This window comes from Ambystoma mexicanum, chromosome 9, assembly GCF_040938575.1.
Source record: "Ambystoma mexicanum isolate Mex_15411 chromosome 9, UKY_AmexF1_1, whole genome shotgun sequence".
Taxonomy (NCBI): Eukaryota; Metazoa; Chordata; class Amphibia; order Caudata; family Ambystomatidae; genus Ambystoma; species Ambystoma mexicanum.
In genome coordinates, this window is record NC_090931.1 from 670,499,690 (window position 1) to 670,523,264 (window position 23,575).

General features: G+C 45.5%; 1 protein-coding gene across 1 annotated transcript in view; it reads left to right on the forward strand.

Annotated features, from left to right (window-relative positions):
• Positions 1-23,575, forward strand: part of BMPR2 (bone morphogenetic protein receptor type 2) — a 696,097-nt gene that overhangs the window by 148,325 nt on the left and 524,197 nt on the right. Inside the window, exon 2 of the mRNA XM_069615513.1 lies at positions 14,567-14,740. Within this exon, the coding sequence (XP_069471614.1) occupies positions 14,567-14,740 (174 nt within the window). The remainder of the gene's footprint in view (positions 1-14,566; positions 14,741-23,575) is intronic.

Below are 23,575 nucleotides of genomic sequence, written 5' to 3' on the forward strand. Positions count from 1 at the left end.
GAAGGAAGCCTGAATCTGCAGCTCCAGGCCGCTGGCAGATATAGGGGACCTGAGCCCCCCCCCCCGTCTCAACCCCCAACCGCAGTGTTTTGTTAGCCCCCACTCGAGGATAATCGGGGGTCCCGCTGGGAAAATGGTGGCTTTGGTGTGAGGCAAGGCAGAGATATAGCCTGGTGAAGCATAGCCGGAGACAGGCTAGTCCTCTGGCTGCTCCGAGACACCGGAGGAATCGGTTATGCAGGTGGGACTCTGAGGCCGCGCTGGGTGTGTTGCAGTGACCCGGCTGCTGTGTAGGCACAGGTGCTGGTCAGAGGGGACTCCCCAGTCAGGGAAGTGCAGTGAGGATTTGTGGGTGAGCATTGCCAGGGCCTTGGCCCCTTCCACCAACCTTGTGTGTGTTGGCACCTGCAGCGGGTGCAGCTGAGGAAAGCCAGCCTGTGGTGGTGACGTGCTACAGGGAGCAGCAATTGCATGTGCCCCCCTCCGTCCCTGGGTGGCCGGCTCTGCTGGTGTGCTGGGTCCACTGCTAAACACAAAGGTTGCAGCCCAGGAGTCTGCCTGGAGACCCTTCTGGGGATCAGATCCCCTTGCAGCAGAAGTGACAGCCCACTCACCCCCACCACCAAACCCCCCCCCCCCCCCTTCCTCCAGCCTGAGTTGGATTTACCTTGTGTGCCTACCCTCGCAGATACATCCCTCCTGGGAGTTCCCCCTTGCTCACTTTGGGTCCTTCCCCTGACGCTGGTGCCCTACCAGCTACAGCAGCATCCATGGAGTGCCAGGTGTACTTGGATGAGGCCATGGCCAAGCAATTTGGGCGCTCTTGTGCTTGTTTTTGTTCACGTCCTTGAGTACCAGTGGAAGCGGGGAAGCCCCTACAGGATTCATCGGCACAGGTGACGCTGTGTTGCTGGAAAACCTGCATACCAGGCGTCTAACAACTGGGCGCGCAGTGGTGACCCAGTTATCAGTGATTTCTTTAATTGAGGGTACAAAGCTTCTGTAAAGTGCCCATCAAGATTGTCGCTCTTCCCCCACATGGACTGGAGGTCCTCCCTTCAACAATCCCAATAGGTCAGGGCCCATCCCCACCCCTGGCTTCCCACGGCAGAGACATGGCAGAGGATACCTGTGATCAAGCATCCACAAAGAAAGATGTTGCCTCCTTAATGGAAAAAATAAGGGGAATGAGAGTGGATATAGGGGGCAAACTTGATAAATTGAACCAACGGGTAGACAAGGTGGATGAGTGGATACAACAGTTAGAAAATGACCAATCCTCCTTGGACACCCCGGAGAGACGGATGAACATGAGACTGTCACAGAGAATAAAAAATAACCATAAAAATGGATGACTTAGAAAACGGGGGTAATGACCAGGGGTTCCAAGGTCCGTGGTGGCTCGTTTTCACCACTACCCCGGGAAAATGAACATTCTTCAGAACGCACCATGTGAGGGTGTAGTGCAACGGGGTGAGGCCAAGATCACCATCTTTCAGGATCGGTCATCCTATACCCTGGTGAGACGCAGGCTGTGTGGTCCACTAACTAAATGGTTTAACGAAAAGGCTATAAATATCAGTTAATTACCAAGAGCAACATACGTAGAGTCATGGAGGACTCCTCGTATGGTGAGAACTCGGGAGAATCTGGTGCAGGAAAAAGGTCGATATGGGGTGCAGAGTGGTGCACTAAACAGTCTAACAAGCATAGTATTCCCTGACGGAAGTTCCAAAATGGAATACTCCCCCGAAAGGCCTTTGCTAAGGGCCTTTGTGATTTCCCTTTACTAGATTCTACTCAGGATCCAAGGTGTATACAGACTGCTAGTGGGAGGCCTGATAACTTGCCCTTTACAATGTTCCTTCTGTATTGGGAGGGGGGGGGGGAAGAGGGGATTAGGCACCGGGAAGAGGGGCCAGATTGTATCTGAAGGTATATTGGTAGTGGAAGATGTTAGAGAGGTTAAGGCAAGATCGATTTTAGAATTTGAGGTTAACGGGAAGCGTAACGTGGGGGGTATCTTGGATGGGGGGGGATCTTGGATGGGGGGGGGGATTTGTTGTACGGTTGAGTGGGAAGGTGTACTGTTAACACTTTTGTTGTTGACGTGATGTGGGGGGGCAGCTCAGAATTTGAGAAGGGTCAAGGAGTGGCCCAGGGGCCAGGAAGGCCGCTGGTGGTCCGTTCTGAGGTCCCATTGGTGGTCGATCAAGACTGGATGCTTAGAGCTAGGAATAGGGGGAGGGGAGTTAAAAGTTCAGGGAGTTTATTTCCAAGTGTCTCGAGCCCTGGGGTTTGGCTTGAGTCTGTACACAACGTGGTGATGGGGTAGATTGCACAGAGATTGAGGGGAATGGAGTTGAGGTGATGAGGTAGAACAAGCAACAAAATGGACATGGGGATTGATATAACTATTGGTTCTTTTAATGTTAGAGGGGCAAACTCGCAGACAGAGGTCCATTCTATTGAGAGAACTCCGAAAGGCACAATTAGCTGTCTTGATGGTCCAGGAAACACATTGGGTACTAGGTAAAGGAGCATCTTTGAGGGCGAATGTAGTGGCAGATAACTATCTATAGATTTGCTTGTTCAAAGAAGAAGAGTGGCAATTATACTGTCCAACCTCCTGCATTTCAAGGTGGTGGCTTAGATGGTGGATCCGGAAGGGAGGTTCGTATTCATAAAGTGCAGGCTTGCTGGGACCCCTCTGATGATGGGATCAGTCTACTGACCTAATGAGGGACCACTGTCATTCTGGGAGGGTGGGGGCGACACGCTGAAGGACTTCTCTGAGGGACCTATGGTGGTGGAAGGGGATTTCAACATGGTCATAGACCGTGTAAATGATCGCTGTAGTGTGGAGAGTGTTGAGCGGCTGCGTGGCTGAGATAAGGTATCCGAGATTCAGGACAGTGAATAAAGAGCTTGGGATATCGGACTCCTTGATTGAATCGGAGGTGGCGGGTGGGGTGGGTTAGACCCTTTACCTATTCTCCAATATATAACTCCTACTTGAGAATTGATATACTAATCGATGACTTTCTCAAGGGACAGATCACAAACTTCTAGGTGGAAACGGTGGCATGGACTGACCATGACCTAGTGAAGGTGGTGGTGGGAAACTGGGCGGCGGGAAAACCGAGGGGGAGGTGGATGTGTAAGGACACCCTCCTCCAAGATGGAGATAGCACAAGTCCTGCTCACAGCGGTTCAAGACTACTTTGAAGACTACCTTGAGACTACTTTGAAAGTAACAACGGGGAGGTCCAAAACTTATGCGATGGATTCAAAGCCACCATAAGAGGTTCACTTATTTAAATAGGCTTGAGAGGGTGCGACAAGAAGAGGATCTGCGAGTGAAGATAGCTGGAATCCAGTCAGGCTTCCAAAGGGGATCGTTCTGCTTATACCTATAAGGTACGAGGCCCAGCTTAAAACACTGTTAGTGCAGCACACCGTAGAAAAACTATCATTTCTCAAGCAGAAATACCATGAGAAAGGGTGTAAAGCCATTAAAATTCTGACTTGGAAATTACGGGAGGAACGGAAGAAGAAAATGGTGACCAATATTTGGGTCTCAGTAGGGCCCCATGGTGTATGACACGGATGGGATTGGGCAACAATTTAGAACCTTCTATTCCACAGAAGATGCAGGGATGGTTCCCATAAAACAAAGTATTTTGGACCGACTGTCGATCCCAGGATGATTGTATTAAGGGAGGTACAACCCGGGGAGCAACATTTTTTTGGTGGTCTATAAACCATGCAGGTCGATTATGGTGCTGTATTTGGTAAGGGTGTTCAATGAGGTCCTGGCAGGGGGAGGGGGTTGTCACTCCCGAAAACAATGATGGTAGTGATCATAGTGGTCCTACCAAAAGAGGGGAGAGGCCCTGCCTTGTGTGCCTCTTATAGGCCAATTTCCTTATTGAATGCAGCTGTTAACATTTTGGCGAAACTACTGGGAAACAGAATTGAATGGGTGCTACCAACCTTAATTCATGGAGATTAGGTGGGCTTTAGAGGGGCTAGGCAGGGCGCAGACAACATACAGAAAACTATAGACTTGATGCACACTGTGGGAGGAGTCGATGGAGAGTCGGCCTTGGCGACTATTGACTCAGAAAAGGCATTTGACCGTGTAGAATGGCGTTTTATGATGGAGGTTTTAAAGAAGATGGGATTTGGGAGCAATTTTAAGACGTGGGTCATGGCCTTGTACAATGCCCCAAAGGATCATATCCAGGTAAATGGAACGCTGACTGAGCCCTTCCAGCTATCTAGGGAAACTCGGCAGGACTGCCCCAATCTCTGATGTTTTACGTTTTAGCAATGGAACCTTTGGCCATTGCCATCAAATCCAATCAGAGAAAAAAGGGATTACTCGTGGGTGTACTGACTTCAAACCTTCGCTATTTGCATCTGACACGCATACAGAATTCTTTTCCGGAATTGGTCTCAACATAATTCCCAATTTGGGCTATTCTTAGGTCTCAAAATTAATGCAGATACATCCAGGGTGATGCCAGTGAGTAAGGGGAAGTCACTTTTAGACTCTTGGGTACGGATATGTGGAAAGGATAAGCATAAAATATTTGAAGGTAAAGATTACCAGAGACTTATCGGGCTTAGTTAAGGAAAATTTCAGTCTGATGCTAGACAGAATCGGAACAGACTTGAAACGGTGGGAACCGGTAATCCTTTCGTGGTATGGTCAGATGACCTAATTGAAGATTAACATACTGTCGCGTCTTCACCTTTTTTTAATCTCGCTTCCTGTGGTCCTCCCAGAGATTGTTTTAGTGAGTTGAACGCAATGGTCTCACAATTCATCTGGGCAAATAAAAAATCTAGGCTGAAGAAATCGACCTTAACCCTCCCAAGGGAACATGGGGTTTTGGACTCCCCGACTTCCAGGCCTACTTGTGGGTGTTCCAGTTGAGGGTCATGTTTGAGCACATGAAAGAGGAACAGAGCACTTATTGGACGTTCCTGGAAGATCCAGAGGCCCATCCTAGAAAGGTGAGGGACTTCTTGTGGGCTCCACAAAAGGACATCCCTTCTAATCTGAAAAACCATCCGACCCTGGGGGTGTTGTGTTCAATATGTCAGAGAGGAAAGGCAACTACCGCTCTGTCCTCGTGGCCCTCTCCTTTGACCTTCATGTCGGCCACTAGATAGGCTTTGTTGGGCAGAATTTTAAGTATTCCCAGCAATGGTCGGATGGGGGATTGGAATGCGCAGGCCAATTTTTTTTCACCGGGATCATTTGAAAACGCTTGAGGAGCTGAGGGAGGATACGCCTCGGGCAACATTTTCAATTTTTGATTATGTAAGATTGAAGGGGATATTTACGGCACCCAAGTGGGTGGAGTGATTGTCCAGAGACCTCACAACCTTTGAGAAAGTGCTGAACTTGGCGACTAACAAGAAAGGGATGGTATCACAGTTATATAGAGGGCTCGTTATGGCAGACCTCATGGGGGGAGGCAGAAATTCAAGGAAATCTTGGCAGATCTGGCAGGTAGAGAAATCTGAGGACCGGATATATAAGATAACTTTTCATGGGAATGTGTTCACAGAGACGATGGAACATAACTTTTAAACACTTCATGGGTGGTACAGAGACCCCCTCAGACTTTCCAAGATGTACCTAGGGACCTCTCTGGGTGCCCCAGAGCTTGTGGTCAGTTAGGGTCCTTTACACACATGCGGTGGAGATGTCCAAAGATGCAGATGTTCTGGGTGGAGGTCTTGAGCTGGATCAAAGATGTAACTGGGGACCAGCTAGAGTTGGACCCACTTCCAGCTGCTGTTGGTCCTCCCGGCTTCTGGTAAGGTAGAGTTTAGGCTGACAAGACTTGTAGAGGCTATGCTGAGAGCTGTGAGAGTAGCTATTGCTCAGAGATGGGAAGGAGAAACCTACTGATGAAAATGGAATGGGGAAAATAAAAAACTCAAGGACTTGATGATTAGGGAGAAATTGGCGGCTTAGTTAATGACTGCCTTGGTTGAATTATTGTTAGTATGATAACATTTGTTAAGTGTTATAAGTGAACAAAAAAACAATACAAATCAGTTTAAAAATAAAAAGTGAGGTCTGTTCAGCAGCGCATGCTTTCTGAGAGAGACAATCGCATCATTTCGCAAAAATGGATCGCACACACTCAAATGGCATTCTGTCACAAATGGGCTATTAGAATATTGTAGTTTTCAATTCGTGTAGAAGTATTCCATTGCAGTGTATAAAGTGCTCCTTCAGTCATGTGTGCAAATAGGTCTTCAGATGAAAGTCTGTTGCAAAATCTGTTCACTGCCTTCCTAGAGAGACTTGCTTTTTTCTTTCTCCACGCCATTCATGGTGTGAAGGGATCATTTATTTTAAACGCACCTTTATCAAAGTGCTAATTTATGCTAAGCAGCAGTTTATCTAGACCAGTGTTATGTTTTTAAATGGGGTCAAACGGTTTTGGCTTGGGTTTGGCATGCAGTGGGACATGTCAAGCCCCAAGGCTGTTAGCAAAATATTTTTAGAAAATGGTTCTACGTTTATTTGTTAACTTGATATTAACCATGTGCACTTTATTCGTGCACTTTTTGCCAACATGCTTTTGTGCAAAAGAATTCATTTTTTTTTTTAAATGGGCGGGTTCCTCCTCAGTCACCCCTGTTGCGCATACTTCCAGCCCCTGTCCTTGCACACATACATATAAGACACGCATAAATATACATAGAACAAAAGCATTTTGAGAAAAAGTGCATCAATAAAAGTGCACACGATTAAACGCAAGTTTGTAAAAAAAGTAAACTGGGTAGAATACAACTCCCGCGCACAGTTGCTGCACCCAGCTGTGTCTGCACCTGTACGGCAGGAAGTTAAAGCTCACAGGTGCATAGATTGATAGACAAAAGGCAAGCAATTTTACACTTTTTTTCATTAGAGGAACTTGTGCCCTCTCTCCTCGCTAAGGCTGTAGTACAAGTATAATTGGCTGTAGTGTGGGAGGGAAAACAATGGTGTTGGATTGAGCGCTATAGAGATGGCTCAAATGAGGTGGAGGGATGAAAGGTGTCATCAATGGAGTTTGCATCCTGCAATGCATCTCACCAAATGTTTTGGTCTGAGACTCCCAGGGTCCCTCACTATTGACTGATGACCAGCGCGGATGGGAGTTATAGTCCAAAGGATCTAGAGACAAAGGTTGCAGACCCCCTGTGTTATGGGCACAATGGTACAGAGATGGGTATGCAAGCTGATGTTGCCTAAATCTACTCCCAGATTGACAGCATCCAGAGGTGAGTGTTTCCTGCTAGTTCCAGTATCCGGGCTGGACTCCATGTGTTGCTTTGGGGCCCTTAATTACGTGGTGGAATTCAAATTAAGTGTTCCTATGCTAGTGAAATATCAGAGGGCCATGCTTAAGAACCCTTTAAGTTGATAGTCGGCCCCAGTTCTCCTATCCTTCTCTTGGGTTTAGCTGGGGGTTTCTGAAACCTGCCTTCACCAGAGAGACTCTTCTGGCTCCTGTCTCTATCCAAAGAGGCAGCACGGTTACACAGAAGCCGATCGTTTACCTGGTTCCCCGGAAGCCTCCACCACTTGAATGACATATTTCCTTACATAAAAAGTGATGTAGATGAACATTCTGTTTCAAGCTCTGGTGGGCGTGGCAGCAGGATCAGGGAGTCTTTGCAGATTGTAAAGTTCGTTTCTGAAGAGTAACGACCACATTACTAAATCTAGTTTTTAACAATTGATAATGGTTTGCTGCAACTTTGCACATAAACAAATTTAAGTGCTGCAAAGCAACGCTGTACAGGTTGCCAAGAAGATGGCAAAAGGGGAAAACATATCGACCCACCGAAGAAAGTTACATTGGCTGCTGATCAATTAGCATATCAATTTCTAAATCGGAACCGTGGCTCACAGATGCATATATGCGTCTGCTCAAGCCTACCTCAAATCCCTAATACCTCGCTACCACCCATCTACAACTCTGAGATCTAACACAACTCCGATCATTAGCACGAGTTACAGGTGGGCAAGTGTCATGGGGAGATCCTTCCCAGGCAAAGCTGCCAGCTTTTGAAACTCCCTGCCTATTGCCATGTGAGGAGAACCTGCGTTGCAAGGATTTAGGAAAGCCCTGAAAACTCTGCTCCTCAAATCCTCCCCCCACACCCCTGCAAAAACAGTCTCCTCATCCTTTCTTTTCTGTTCGCCCATTTGGTGTTCGTTAGCGCCCCGACACCTGCAGACTACCGGCGCTCTATAAATAAGAGCAGGGCGAAGAAATCAAAATATAAATAACTTTGAGTAAACCTGAAAATGTGTCTTGTATTGGCAGCTGATATATATTTTGAATGGATTGTGTCCTCCCAAGTATTCCTCATCTTATGATAATTATCATAATTATTGGATTTTATTTTCGACAGAGGGCGCTGTGTGCAGTGTCGTCTGTCCCTCGAGGGCCTCCATTCGACAGTCAATGTCATCAGTATAAGTAGCGCACGCAGCACCCCCGTTGGCTTCAGTTCAAATTTTTTTCGGAGCTAATGCTACAAGAGAATTACAGCGCGCTTCTGTGAAAATAGTGATTTTCGTTTGAAAAATGTCTGCTTGGCTGACTCATTGACGCCGAAGTCGGGCTTTAAGAAGTGCCAGGACTGTGGGTCGAAGGTGTCGATCACCGACCCCCACCGCATATGTCTGTGGTGACTGCATTCCGGGCACTGTATCTCTGACTGTGACTCGTGTCATGCGATGACCGAGAAGGCTCTCAGGGAGCGTAAAGGTAAATTGGTGCTGGGGAGGTTACCTTCAAAGTCCCCTTCGAAGAGGTCAAAAAAGACCCATGAGTCGAGGGATTCTTCCCAGCGCATAAAAATCAAACTGTCGAGATCGAGAAGTCTATTGCGCCATTCTTAGTCTTCGAAGACCAAGAAGAGGCGTCACAGGTCACCTTCGACCATCAGTGATTCCTCAACTGAATTAATCAGGTGTCCTACAAAATTAGATTCCCCTGCTAAATTGGATGCTTTTTGTAGTGAAATGCTTTGCATCTTCGAGAATGCGGCCTTGACCTACTTGAAGGACAAGCAGAAAAGCCATGGCCCAGTTGCTCCTCATAAGGAAATAGGGAAGTCGACGACTAAATCTTAGAAACCGAGCTTGAAGCTGGTTTTGCATCGAGAAACTTCTCGATCTGACAAATCACGGAGGCCTTCGAGTCGGGAACCTAGTCATCTAGGGGTCCATCGAAGAAGCACAAGAAGTCGACAACTTAGATGACTTTGCCGACTGTCTACTAAATTGGCACTGATTTCAAACGATCATCATCGACTACCACTACTTAGACATTGTCGAAGCCTGTAGTAGTACAGGAAAAGGTTTACAAACCTTTACCTAAAAAGGACTATATTAAGTCTGTCAGCCATATGAGGAGGAACCTCCTTCTGATGACAAAACACCACCTTTTGGACTACATTTTGGCACCCCTAATGTGCCAGAACAACTAATATCTGATGAGTCCAGGCTAAGATTTATACAATAACCTGCCAGCCAGTGGGTTGGATACCTCGCCAGAGCTAGTTTGGCAAACCAGACTCAACTGAGCATGCTGACTCATACAGAAAACCTATGGGAAAGGTTATTGAATTTTTAGGATGGAGTAAGCCTACTCCATCTTTTGAGCAGGATGACATGACGGACATCTTTGACCTGGGTCTTCCCAAAGACCCAAATTTGCCCTTTCACATGGCATTACAGAAAAGGGTCTCTGCAAACTTTGCAAGGAAGTACAGACCAGCCCGCAGTGACCCGAAGTATCCCACTGAGCATCCCACACCAGAAAGCTTGGTGGTTCAGGCTGCTACATGTACCAGGCAGTGAGCTTACCCATCCATCCCTCCTGGCATGGATGATAAGAGTGGATGCCAGGGCGAAGCAAGTTTTCACTGCGGGTAGTATGGCATGGAATTCGACAAATGTGACTTACACATTATCTAGATTTAAGTTTACCCTCTGGGACTGTGTTGCAATGGCGACTGACCACAATCCCGGAAGGAAAGAAATGGCTTCCTGCCAATCAAGGCTGGTAAGGATGCAATGGGTGAATGTCTTCAGTCAGGTTTGGCTACTGCAGAAAGCATCAGCAGATCCATGGCAGCTAGCACAGTGTTACGCAGATTTGCGTGGTTGTAGAAGTCCGGGTTTGCACCAGATGTGCAAACCAGACTATGCAACATGCCCTTTGATGGCTCAAAGCTGTTTGGCAGCAAGGCGGATGAGGGTTTGGAAAAGCTGCAGACCTCAAAGGCGGCAGCTAAATCCTTTAGCGCCATTAGACGGCCTCATCAACCATATTCAGGCTCATCTTCCTGGAGGGGTAAGTCCTTTTGATTCTACTCCTCATTTGGAAGAGGACAAGCGGGTCAAAGAGGTCGGAGAAGATTCCCTTGTGGTGGACGAGGGAGAGGTGTTAAGTCCGCCTAAGCAGCGGCAGCCTTATCTTCAGCCACCTCTAAACCACTCTGAGGCCTTGACTCACAAGACCCCGGTAGGAGGCAGACTTCCTCAGCATTTGAACGAATGGCAAGGCATTACTTCAGATGCTTGGGCACTGGAAACTGTGGCCCAAGGTTACTGCCTTCCTTTTCAAAAAAGGCCTCTGGATCATCCACGGGGGAACGACTTTCAAAATTTCCGGATTGGCTCCTTGTGCAGGAAATGTTGACCCTGCTAGAGAAAGGTGCAATAGAACATGTAACTGTAGTGGAAAGGAACAAGGGTTGGTATTCCCCATACTTTCTGATCTCCAAAAAGGTTGGATGATTGAGACCCATCTTGGACTTGAGAAACTTGAACAAGTTCCTCAGGAAGGATAAGTTCAAGATGGTTACCCTTTCTCGGATCCTTCAGGCTCTCCAACTGCGAGACTGGTTGGTATCATTGGACCTTCAGGATGCTTATTTTCATTTGCCTATCCATCACAAACACAAAGTACCTGAGGTTTGCGGTTTCGAGTTCTTCCATTTAGACTGACCTCCACCCGAGGGTTTTCACCAGGTTGGTGGCGGTGGTGGCAGCAAGTCTCAGGAGGGGGGGGGGGGATTCACCTCTAACCCTACCTAGACGATTGGCTGATCAGGGCTCATTCACCCGAACAGGTCCGGGAACATCTATGTAACCTGCCACTCTCTTCTCAAACTGGGCTTCTCCCTCCATTACAAGAAGTCTTACTCGATACCATCCCAAAGACTCCAAATTATTGGGGCAGTACTGGATACTTCATCGGGGAAAGCCTCGCTACCAAAGGTGAGAGCTCCACACATTCTGCAGATGGTTACCAAATTCGAGTGCCCAGCATCTTCCGGCCTTCGATTTTCTGAGGTTGCTCAGTTGCATGGGATCCTGTATTTTCATGGTGCCAGAGGCTCGCCTGAGAATGAGATCCCTCCATTGGGCTCTCAGGACTTGGTGGTCCCAGTGCTCAGGCAGAATGTCAGACCACCTACAAGTTCTGAACAGAGTTGCTCAGGACCTCCTGTTGTGGACTTGCAAAGACCACATTCTCAAAGGGGAATCTTTTTGGCAGCCATGGCCGGAGATAACGGCAGTGACGGACGCCTCACTCGCTGGGTGGGGAGTCCACACCAACGATAAGACAATCAGCGGTCGTTGGTCTCCATTGGAGTCCAAACTACTACATAATCAACCTTTTTTGAGCTGAGGGCAATCCGACTAGCGCTGAAGGCCTTCCTGCCGTCTGTATGGGGAAATAATTTCCTAATGACGGACAACAGTGGCCGTGTACTACCTCAACAAGAAAGGAGGCAATGCAGCTCTGGTTCTGGGTGATGTAAGAAGCAACCAATCTATCAGCACTTCACCCAGCCGGAGAGCAGATCACTGCAGTGGAGGCGCTGCGCAGCAGAGCATAGTCTCCCATGAGTGTTCCTCACGTGATCAGGAGGTTGAGAAAGTTCGGGAAACCCATGATCCTCATTGCCCCTGTTTGTGCCAGGAGGATGTGGTACCCGGACCTTCTGGACATGTCCATCTGCCCTCCAATACGTCTTCCACAAGTAGAGAACCTTTTCTCGCAAGAGGAAGTTCGGGTTCTCTACCCAGAGGTCAAGACACTCGGCCTGCACTCATGGTTTCAGAAAGGCTGAGATACAAGGACTTGGACCTCCCGGATGATGTAATGGAGATTTTACTTTCGGCTAGAAGGCCAGCAACAAAATTCTTTTGCCATTGGAAGAAGTTCAGCAACTGGTGAATGTGGATCCCTTTCTATGCGACACACCTACAGTGCTTTCCTTTTTTTTCATTTGGCAAATCTGGGGCTCCAGATTGGAACAATTAAGGGTTACTAGTGGCGCTTTCCATTCTTATCCTCTCTACAGAGGATTATTCATATTTTAAGATCCCTCTGATCAATTCTTGAAAGGCCTTACTAATGTATATTCACCAGTTCCATTCAATGTCCCTGTATGGGACCTCAATCTAGTGTTCGTTTTTAGCATGCATTCCCTTTGAGCCTTTACACTCATGCCCTTTAAGGAACATTAAACACAGTCTTGCTTATTGCAGTAACATCAGCCCGCAGAGTAAGCGAGTTGCAGGCCCTTTACTGCAAAACCTCCACACACAGTATTCCGTAAAGACAAGGTCATTCTGAAGGTAAAGCCTTCTTTTTTTACCGAAGATAGTCTCCCACTTCCACTTGTCACAAAAAATTACCTTACCAACTTTCTATACACCTCCCCATCCAGGAAAGGAGGAGAGGTTGCATAGACTGGATCAAAAAAGGGCTCTGTTTTTATATATTCAAAATGGCTAAATTTCACCAAGATGACCAATTATTCATTGGCTATACTGGTCCCGAATTGGGTCTTGTGGTTACTAAAGACACCATATCCAGATGGATCATCCTGGCTATTGGCGAATGCTACAGATTAGCTGGCAAGGACCCACCGGAAGGCCTAAGGGAACATTCCACAAGGGGCATGGCAACCTCTGCTGTTCTTGAAAGAGTTGTCCCAATCAGTGACATTTGTTCAGCGGCCACTTGGTCGTCTATCCATACCTTCGTAAGACATTACTGCCCGGATTCATCGTTCCAGTCAGGAAGGCCATTTTTCAAAAGCGGTACTTCATTCAGTTCATGATTGGATCTAAATGTAATTGGTACTCCCACCTCCAGATTAATACTGCTTTGGGAGTCCATCATAAGATTAGGAATTCGTGGGAGGACACAATCCATTTGAAGAACAAGATACCACTGGCAATATTCTTTCGATTGGATGTTACTCCCACGTATTCCTCATCGCCCCTCCCAGCCTACACCGCCATGTTATTACACTTTACGTTTTCTGTGAGTCTATGGTACGCCTAGTAATTCTTCAGGAGGGGGAAAATAGAACTGAAGCCACCGGGCGGTGTGTGCGCTACTTATACTGATGATTTTGAACAGAGGTCTTCGAGGGACATCGACTAGACGACACTGCCCACAGTGCCCACTGTCGAAAATCATTCCGAAGCAACTGAAGCTGGAGAGATAATTATCATAAGATGAGGAATACGTGGGAGGAACGTCCAATCGAAAGACCATTGCGAGTCACAAATAAGGCATACGTTAACAGTATCCATGTTTTAGAACTAGCATTTGCCATTCTCATGCACATACATAAGGGTCCTGTGGCAAAGCAAGTATGTCTTTTTTTATACCTTATTTTTTTTTAAAATTTTATTTTAGCATTACCTGAACAGGGCGACGAGCGGGTGACTCACCAAAAAAGAATTGCGACACTAAGAAAATCATTAGTATTGAATGTTCTGATAATGTCCTGTTGACAGTTGCAGAGCTCAGTCAATCGCATCTTCATAGAAAATTTGTGACATGTTGACCTAGTTTATTTATAAAGCACGCCGAACCCTTAGGTATCTGGGTGCTATGCTTACAGGTACAGAGCAGATATGATAGTTTAAAGACTAACTATAGTTTCTGAAAAAACATACATTGAAAATCCGCTAACTGCACATAGCCTTAGCTACAATTTGTTTATTATTTGAGCTTGTGAAAGGAATGGGAAACAAAAAGGTATGGGGTTGATTGGGGTATGTAACCAGGAGGAAGTTCAACTGTCAGAAATATAAGTGGTTATTTAACATGTGAGACAAAGGCAAAGTTGGAGGAATGTTTTTTTGTTAAACCGGTTATGGACTATAGTTTTGGTTAGGGACGCTTTATAGACGGGGACTTAAAATGTGCTTTTTAGGATAACCCATAATTGGATATTTGCACGTAGGTGTAGGGCTATATTTATTTTTAAAAATTACCTCTGGATTTTCACGCACTGTCTGATGGCAATTCCATGCCTAGCAAGTGTTTTGTGATGCAGTTGTATTCTATTTTTGCACTTTAAGTTCTTGGATGTGGCCTTGAGTGTCTCTGGTAATGGCATTAATGCCCAGACCGAGCCGTTTCCATGCTTCTATACCTGGTATGTGAATTATGATAGACTATTGATAAAATGATTTCCCTTTTTCATGCAGCTGTTCAGAGTGGGGAGAGGATATGCGCGTTCAAGGACCAATATCAGCAGGACCACGGAAATGGCGAAAGTCGAATCTCCCCAGAGAATGGAACGGTTCAGTGTTTAAAGGACAGTACCTGTTACGGGTTGTGGGAGAAATTGAAAGAAGGTGACATACATCTTGTAAAACAAGGTAAGTGAACCCGTAAGTTAAGATAATTAATTTCCTACATGGCGCTAAATTGGAGAGACTGCGATATTTAGCCCTCCAAATTGTTTTACCATGATCCAACTTGTGAATGTTTTATATCCCTGGGAGGATGAATGTGCTCCATCTCTCGAATAGGTGCATTAACACACTGATCTAGACGGGTCTTTATGGCATCTTTATGGTATCCGTGCTATCGAAGCAAAGTAATGACTTTTGAGAATGTGTTCTTTCTGTCAGTTCTGTGTTTTGCCTTTAGAGCAGTACTTGTTTTATTCACAGCCAACTTTATTCATGTTGTGTGCTTTAGATCACTCACTTTTAAATATCTTTCACTTGAAGTGCTTCTCGTTTCAAAATGGCAAATTCTTCTCTTCTGTATTTTCTTTTTTAGTGGTACGAATTATGGGAACATCGGTCTTCCTTGCAACTGCATTCTTCACTTTAAGCAAAGGTGTCCATTGTTTTTCACGTACCCTCATTAGGGACAAGAATTCCTCTATTCTAATGTATATGGTTGCCTGCCTCTTAAACTTTCGAAGCCTAAAACTGTGTGCTTAAGGTCACCCTTTTCACTGAATTATGTAATGCAATGTATTTTGTGTAGCATTCACTTCATACCGTGTGGCTTAATTGCGGTGTCCTGCGATAAGCAGTTGTACTATTGGCCGGTGCTCTTGTGGAAAAAAATTAATAAATCCGAGCTGTGATTTTTGCCGGAGGAAAATTCCCACTGGTAGTTCATTCCATGACCTTGCAGTAACTTTGTGCTCTGGATATCTGAACATTAGGAATATGTTATGTTTACTTGGAAGACATTTATGGGAGCCCACCGAGTCTATGCTTTTATACTGCACCATATTACCACCATAGTAGGTTCAGATCGCCTAGGCTTGTCTGTGGAATGGCATACTGTGCCTATGTGGGGTAGCGAGCTATTGGTGCACCTGGAGGAAAGAAAATAAGGCGAAGATTGGGTGGGTAAACAGCAAGGATGTGAAAGAAAAAAACTTTAAGAAATAAAGAAGATCCATAGAAAGCCCTGTTTGTCATGCAGAGGAATTTGAATTTTACGTCCTAAAATGGCCATACAGCCCTGCAACATATCCCTTAAAGGATTTACATAATCTCGCTATAAATCTTCTGGACATGCTAATAGATTATCCCGAAATCTAAGGGGAAGAATGTTGCCAAAGTATTCTAAGGCTAGAAGTGGGACGATAGTGGGCCCTTTGGAAAGTTGGGGGAAAATGCTTGCAAGTAGGTGGCTTCATGCACCTGCGAAATTGGCAAAGGTTATTCCTGCATAGGACAGTGACTGCAAATGACACAAGGGCAGGTGGTTTTAAAATTGGTGATGCAGAGTTCCCCCAGATAAGTGGATGCCACTAAGAAATTCTGTAGATCCTTTAAGATAGTTGACATCTAGCCGTTGAATGCACCGTGACGTGCTAAAATCATGAGGCTATTGACGCAAGTTCACCCTTCAATCTTAAAACTGGTAGCTATATCTAAAGCCGTTAGTGGAAAGAAGTGCTAGCAAGAGGTGGGTATAAAAGAAGAATCAGGTTTCTGATAGGAAAGAGCCTTGGCGGGTTGGGGCACCTAGGGGATGGAAAGAGAAAGGGCAAAGAGAATGTCTAATGGCATCCAAGAAGGAAGATAACCAGGTGAAATCAAAGGTCACCTAAAACAAAAACACATGACATGGAAAATAATAAAACCAATATCTCAGAACCTCACCGTCTAGGTACAATTATGAACCCGAAATAACTGGAGGGAAATCGGGTAAAACTAAAGGTTTCAAGGGAGCAAACCTGACCTGTCTTGAGCAAGAACAAAAACAACAAAGCTCCCACGCCTATAATAGGTTTGGACATACAGTTCTCTGGGAATCACATTTACAAGACAGTTCAAGCATTGACAAGTGGAAGTTCACGGAAAATACAACCAGACTTCATTGGTAGTTCTACTAAAATGGATATTTTTTAATACAAAATGTAATGTTCAAAAACTGATACATAAAAGCTAACATCTAAAAACTAACAGCACTTTTTGAGCACTAGTCACTAAGTGTTAATCACCAAACAGTTGACAATGTGCAAAATACACAATAGATCTGTATCTCTCGCTTGGATACTCTGATCACATCAAGTGTACATATATACATATAAATGTCTTCAGGCTATTTATACCTTGATTCTTTGGTAGAATAAACCACACAATATACAAAATCAGACACCTTTGTTATAAAATGACTCTAATCTAGATGCCTTAGTCGAAAAATACCGAAAGTGCACCTTTCAAAGTTTTTCTAATACTTGTTAAGATACTTCACATTCGTATCTAAAGTTGCCCTACATGTTTAGTTCCTATGATCCTTAGGGTTTGATTTCAGGAACTTCTTCAGGGGGAGTATGCAGATTGGGGAGGACAAACGCCCACAACCCAATTCGTGGTGGTCTCTAGATGAAACCTGACAAGTAGAAGCTGTCGTTGCAGTGTGAAGGCTTAGGTAATGTTTCCCAGTGGACAATTCAATAAAGTAAAAGTCCACAAACTCCTGTCTTTAGTACAAGGGAGTAAATCCAGGCCAAACCGTCTGTGTCGGCAAACAGTCCTAGGGGGCTGCATTGAATCTCAGTGTAGCAGTCCCGGGAGATCCTTGATGTGCAACTCGAAGTTGAATAGACAATTTGTGGTCTTCATGTTACGATAATGTCGTTAAGAGTACAGGTGAGCTGGACTGAATGGAGTCCTGGGTGACTCAGTCGGACGCCGTTAGAGTGCGGCTTCTTCCGCGGTCTGCACAGCCTGGACTGGGAAACAATTATGAACCCCACTAGTTTTACAGCATATCGTTCTGATGGAAGTCTGCTTTACCTACTGTAAGGTAAAGAAGGAGATGGACGAGATACAGGTGGCATATTTATTTTAGGTTAAAGACTTTCATTGATTTAACCAGAAAGAAAAAGCGGTTGGGGAAATGCTGAACTGTCCTCAACCACTAAGAACGGTTGCCCTCCCTAAAAAAAAAAAAAGAAATACTATGGACCCGTCAGGATGTCGGAACAAAGATGTCCACCATCCTTTGTCTAAACCCATTTCCGTCCTTTATTCCTTTAATGTAACTAAAGGAAATGTGGGTGTCTTCTTAATTGCAGAAGTAGACGTCTCCCATTCTGGATGCTGACACCAAAGCGCAGTTCTTCTGCAAAAAGAATGTATACTGTTCAATGTTCATGAGCTCAGTCAACTTAAAGATAACCCAGATACCCACTCTCCTGGGGGGAACCTCTTCCTGGGTTCCTGGTACCTCTTATTCACAAAATAATGTTCCTCAAAATCCTCTGGGGAATTACTCTTCCCCAGTCTAGCACAAAACGATACTTCCCAGTCTCCTGTCAGGCCTGGTGGTTCACTAACCTGCCCAACGCCTCATAGACTTTTCCAATATTGTATCAAGTCTGGTTTACTCGCTTGCCAGACTTGATTTCTACCACTCTTGCTCTCAACGGTATCTGTGTTTTGGACTCCAGCCCACTGATTATACATTTTCTTGTTTGGAGGTGGGTCCCAGGTCCTGGTCCTTTAGCTTGGCAGGATCCTTGTTCCTTCGTTACCTAGTGTCTACTAGAACAGACATCATATACTCCCCTGCCAGGTACAGCCCCACCTAGGTGCACTCTAAATGTTTGTTTCTGCTGGTCTGTCTCTTCTCCTATTCCCTTGTGTCCCACGGGATGTGTTTATCTGCTTCACACGGTTTGTGATATATTTCAGAACCCCCTCTATCCTCCCCCCATTATGCCCCAGTTGTGCTCTTTGGGGATGTTCTTAGTGGGTTTATAAAGTTTGTATCTATTTGTATGCCTTCTTTTTCATCCCCTTTTACTCTTCGAGCTGTTATTATACTTTTATATTGCACAGGATTCATTTCACCCTTTTGGCCTTTTTGGGGATGTAATTGTTTGGGTTTATCAAGTTGGCACAGTTTGTTTTCACAAGCTTACTCAGCTCCCTCAATGCCCCCCTGACTGGTCTGGCCAGTCCCTTCCTTTGGGAACTCTCTGGGTGGTCCCCTCGGTAGTTTGAGCGAAGAGTCTCTGCTCCTGCCGCACTCAGCGCTGTCCTTCTCGCAGCTCCAGCATCTTTCCTCTCGCAGCTCCAGCATCTTTCCTCTCGCAGCTCCAGCATCTTTCCTCTCGCAGCTCCAGCATCTTTCCTCTCGCAGCTCCAGCATCTTTCCTCTCGCAGCTCCAGCATCTTTCCTCTCGCAGCTCCAGCATCTTTCCTCTCGCAGCTCCAGCATCTTTCCTCTCGCAGCTCCAGCATCTTTCCTCTCGCAGCTCCAGCATCTTTCCTCTCGCAGCTCCAGCATCTTTCCTCTCGCAGCTCCAGCATCTTTCCTCTCGCAGCTCCAGCATCTTTCCTCTCGCAGCTCCAGCATCTTTCCTCTCGCAGCTCCAGCATCTTTCCTCTCGCAGCTCCAGCATCTTTCCTCTCGCAGCTCCAGCATCTTTCCTCTCGCAGCTCCAGCATCTTTCCTCTCGCAGCTCCAGCATCTTTCCTCTCGCAGCTCCAGCATCTTTCCTCTCGCAGCTCCAGCATCTTTCCTCTCGCAGCTCCAGCATCTTTCCTCTCGCGCGCTCTTTCGCGCGCTCTGCCTTCTTCGCTGACTATTTCTGTACTGATGGCAGACATTTAAGAACTCTTATTGTGGGCTGCTGATAAGAGAACTACAGCTCTGCCGAGTCTTGGATTAGTATGCAGGGTTGACCATTCTGTGAGTTTGTTTCTGCACAGAACTGCAGGGTAATTGTGTGCTTTCCTCCACACTCCAGTTTCTCAAGATGTTAATGTTAAAGGATATTTGTACCGCTCACTATCCCCACTGGAGTGGTCCTCGGCAGATCTGAAAGAAAAGGGGGGTAGGTTATGGCGTGTTAGTAGGACACATTTTGGAGAGGAGCAAGGGGGCTGTGATGTATTGTTGGCAGCTTCAGTTCGGTTAACACGGTTCGCAGAGCTTTTTTAGTGTGGTACCTGCTCTGTCTGTTGTGTGAGGGTCTGTGTAGTCTGTTGCGGTGTGGTGAAGTGCGTGCTGGTTGCTGCGGTTTAAGAGGTGTGGTTGTGTTTAGTTTGAGTGTAAGAGGGGTGAGGTTTTGAGAAGTTTTTGGAGGGTTGTTTAGTAGCCTTGTAGTTCCCAGTTAGGGAATCAGAGTTGCCAGATGGCCTTTTGGCAACTCGGATTATGCACTCGCCGCCGCATCCACGGAAACAATTGAAAAACAAGTCCACAGAGGAGTCCCCCTCCAGGATAGCGAGTAAATCTGATGGATCACCACTCCATGCTGTGATCTTTAGGACAAGCGGCACCACGTGATACATTCTGGAAGTGATCCTGAGATCCAGGCATGAAGGAGATTTGCGACACCCGCTGCGCTCTTCAAGAAATAGACCTTGCCAAATAGAAGGCTTCTTGCAAAACCTATCCTTGGAGCATTGAGGATTAAATCCACCGTTGACACTACTGCTATAAAGCATTATTGGCGATTTGTGCTGGAAGACATCTTCCACCAGATGACACCCCTGGGCTAGGCAATATTCAAGACCTACCCTTATTCTGAAGATGGCCGATAAAGATCAGGCTAAATTAATAAGCCATTGTATGACGACCGAAACACATGTAGATGTTAAATAAGCTGAGTGCTATTTGACTCACATATACTTATAGTGGACATAGGTGTGAGGCAACAAGTTGATAGGATTTTGTAGGGTTTTTGAATAACCCATGTTGTGTATATAAGTGTGCATTGGATGTGTATGATAGAAAGCTTGAATGTATGGTGGAAAGAATAGGTTGATGTGTAATTGATATGAATTAACTTATGTGCTCTATGAGCAAACATTGTTAAGAATTGCTAATTTGTTTGAATACAATTGTTTTTTTAAATGAGTTACGTGCAACTTGTTATGCAAGTCGTTTCTCCAATCATCTACCAAGGTCCATTGTATGATTTTTCGTTTGGGATTTAAGTTTGTCTTGCCTCAGTAGTCTAGTTTCGGCATGACATGGTTATCTCTCATCTCTCATCTGTCATTTTGTTGAGTTAGCTAGTTTTTGCATTTCTCGCTTCCTTTTGGCCAGCCCCTACATCCTAGTTTGTGGTTGGTGCAAACTAGTCCTCTCTGATCAATCTACTTGTGACCTACACCTGTACCCAACGCCCTGTCCGAGTGGGTAGGGTTGGTGGTTGAGGTGTGTTAGGATTGGTTGCTATTGTTCTGTCCTGATAGGATGTCGGTCGTGGTCGGTTCCACCTAGCATTGTCTCTTGCTGCTGTCGGAGTTTCCCTGGGTCGGTTCTAGGTGTTGTCTGTGTCGACATGGATTATGTCAGCCTGTTCTGTATTTCCTGTTTGGTTGCTTCAGCTGTTTCCGTCTGGTTCGGAGGTGTTGGAAGAGCCATGTTTTTAGTAGTTTTCTAAATTTTAGGTGGCCTTTATTTCATATTTCTTTTTGGAGGTGGTTCCAGTTATTTGCCGCTAGGTGAGAGAAAGAGGAACCCCTAGTTTTCTCCTGGCGTATGGTTTTGGTTCCAGGCAGATTTCTCAGCTTTATCTGAGGAGTCTTGTTGGCGTCTTTTGTAGGAATTCTGCTCTGTCAGTTGGTTGCCCTGTGTGTTATGCACATTGTTTTGAACGTGATACGATGTTTGATTGTGAGCCAATGTAAAATTGTTCACGCTAGAGTGATGTGATCTCTTCTAGATAGTTTGAGGAGGATTCTAGCTGCTGCATTTTGGATACGTTGTAATTTCTTCAGGTGGTGGTCCGGCATCCCGAGTTAGAGGCTGTTTGTGTAGTCTATTCTTGACATGATGAGGGCAGCGATTGTCAGTGTTTTGTTGGTGAAGGACTTGAAAGGTAGGATCTTTTTTGTTGAGTGAAGGAGGAGGAAGCATTTCGTAATTATCGTGTTTACTTGTGGTTGTAAGGTTAGTGCGTTGTCCGTTAGGACTCCCAGGTTTTTTTACTACCTTTTGATGGTGTGGGCGCGATTACAGACTCCTATCATTAAGGCTACATGTGGGGGTCCTTCATGGGAATGCATATTACCCAACGTTTTACAGTCTCCTCCCGCTTTTGATCAGCTCCTTTACATTCGAAACCTTTTTGAACAGTTACACGCATGATATGAGCACTAGAAACGAGTCTGTATGGTTACAGGCCTGAAAACTACAATTGTAGATCTGAGTCCATTCACCTTCGTCACAGTTTGTTTGGATTTCATTAGCACCCGGTTCCTCAGAAAAAGATGTATTGTGTGCAGAAACAGAGAAACTAGAGCCATAATTCTTTTGGGGGTCTAGTGTATGTTGCCTTTATTTGCCATCAAGTTCGCATCACTCTCAGTGAAGTTCTTTTTTGCACTATCGGGCCCTATTCATCTTGCTCGACAAATGCAAATGAGTCCCAGGTGACTTGGTGTTTAAGCACTACAGACCATTGAACCTGTAAGTTGGGGAGTCAAAGTACTGAGAATGGTAACAAGACTGACACGGACAAATAGTACCGCTGGTAAAAGTATTACCTTAACTTTTCTAATCCACTGTTCTCAGATTATTTTGCTAATCAAGAAGCTCTAGGCGCTTTGTGATTTGGAGGTAATTATGGGAAGTTGAGCCAATAGGTTCTACAGCCACTCCTCCATCGTGCAATGAGCATGATGGGATTCACGCTCTGTGATGGGACTTTATCCTTTTTTAATTTTATTTTTGCTGTCATAGCACATCCACTTTTCATCTCCTCAAATGGTTTTCTTATCTACTTTGTGCTAAGCGATAATCACTTGCCACCTGTTTTAATTATTTCCTTTTTATATTTTCAACAGCCTGTTTGGGGTTCTTTTGGAGGGTTTTACCTGTGTTTTAGTGTGATTTCCAATTCTTTTTTTTTTTTTTTTTTTTGCTGGATTGCCTAGAGTCCACTGGTTTTGTGGTGTAATCCGTTGTCTGTTTGTCCTTTTTCCTGTTCTCACAACTTCATTTGCTACTGCCTTGCCCTACCTTCCTGTTAGTAATCCATAGGCACCCTGTACATAAAGCACCTGGTAAGGAGCTTGCTGCCTGTTTGGGGTTCTTTTGGAGGGACTGACCTGTCTTTAGTGTGAGTTCCAATCTGTTTGTGTGTGCTTGATTGCCTCTAGAGTGCACTGCCTTTGTGGTGTGGTACTTTGTTTTTGTCCCTTTTCCACCTCTGCTCCCCCATACAAGGATCACAGGGACCCGACAGAAGCAACAGCATGAGACTAGGAGAAGGGTTACGGGGAACCCGAGCAGCATAAACCTTTAACGGTTGCAGGGACCCAAGAAAACTATGTGAACCAGAAGTAGAGCGGTGTCCTCAGAACCCTAAAGAACTAAGTTAGATATTGGTTCAGGGGACCCTAAAGGAGCCACAGGAGCATGATAAACAGAGTGAAAAGCAGATCTCACGGGAACACAGACACTTGAAAGGTTGATCAAAGTGTGGAGAGATCGACCAAGTGGGTGGAAGGGGTCCAGGAGAAAAGCCCTCACCTAAAGAAATTTGGACATTTTGTTTTTCCTGGAACTAGAGACTTTCAAACTTTGGAGAACTTTGAGGAACTTTTGATAAACTGACAAGAACTGGTTTCTTTGAGTAGAACTGTTATTTACTCTGAACTATTGGATCCAGATCCAGGAGGGGTTCCTGGGGAAACTCATAGAGCCCTTTGTGAAGAACCAGGATTGCGTGGCACTCGCCAGTTTTCTTTTACATTTTGCTAAGTGGT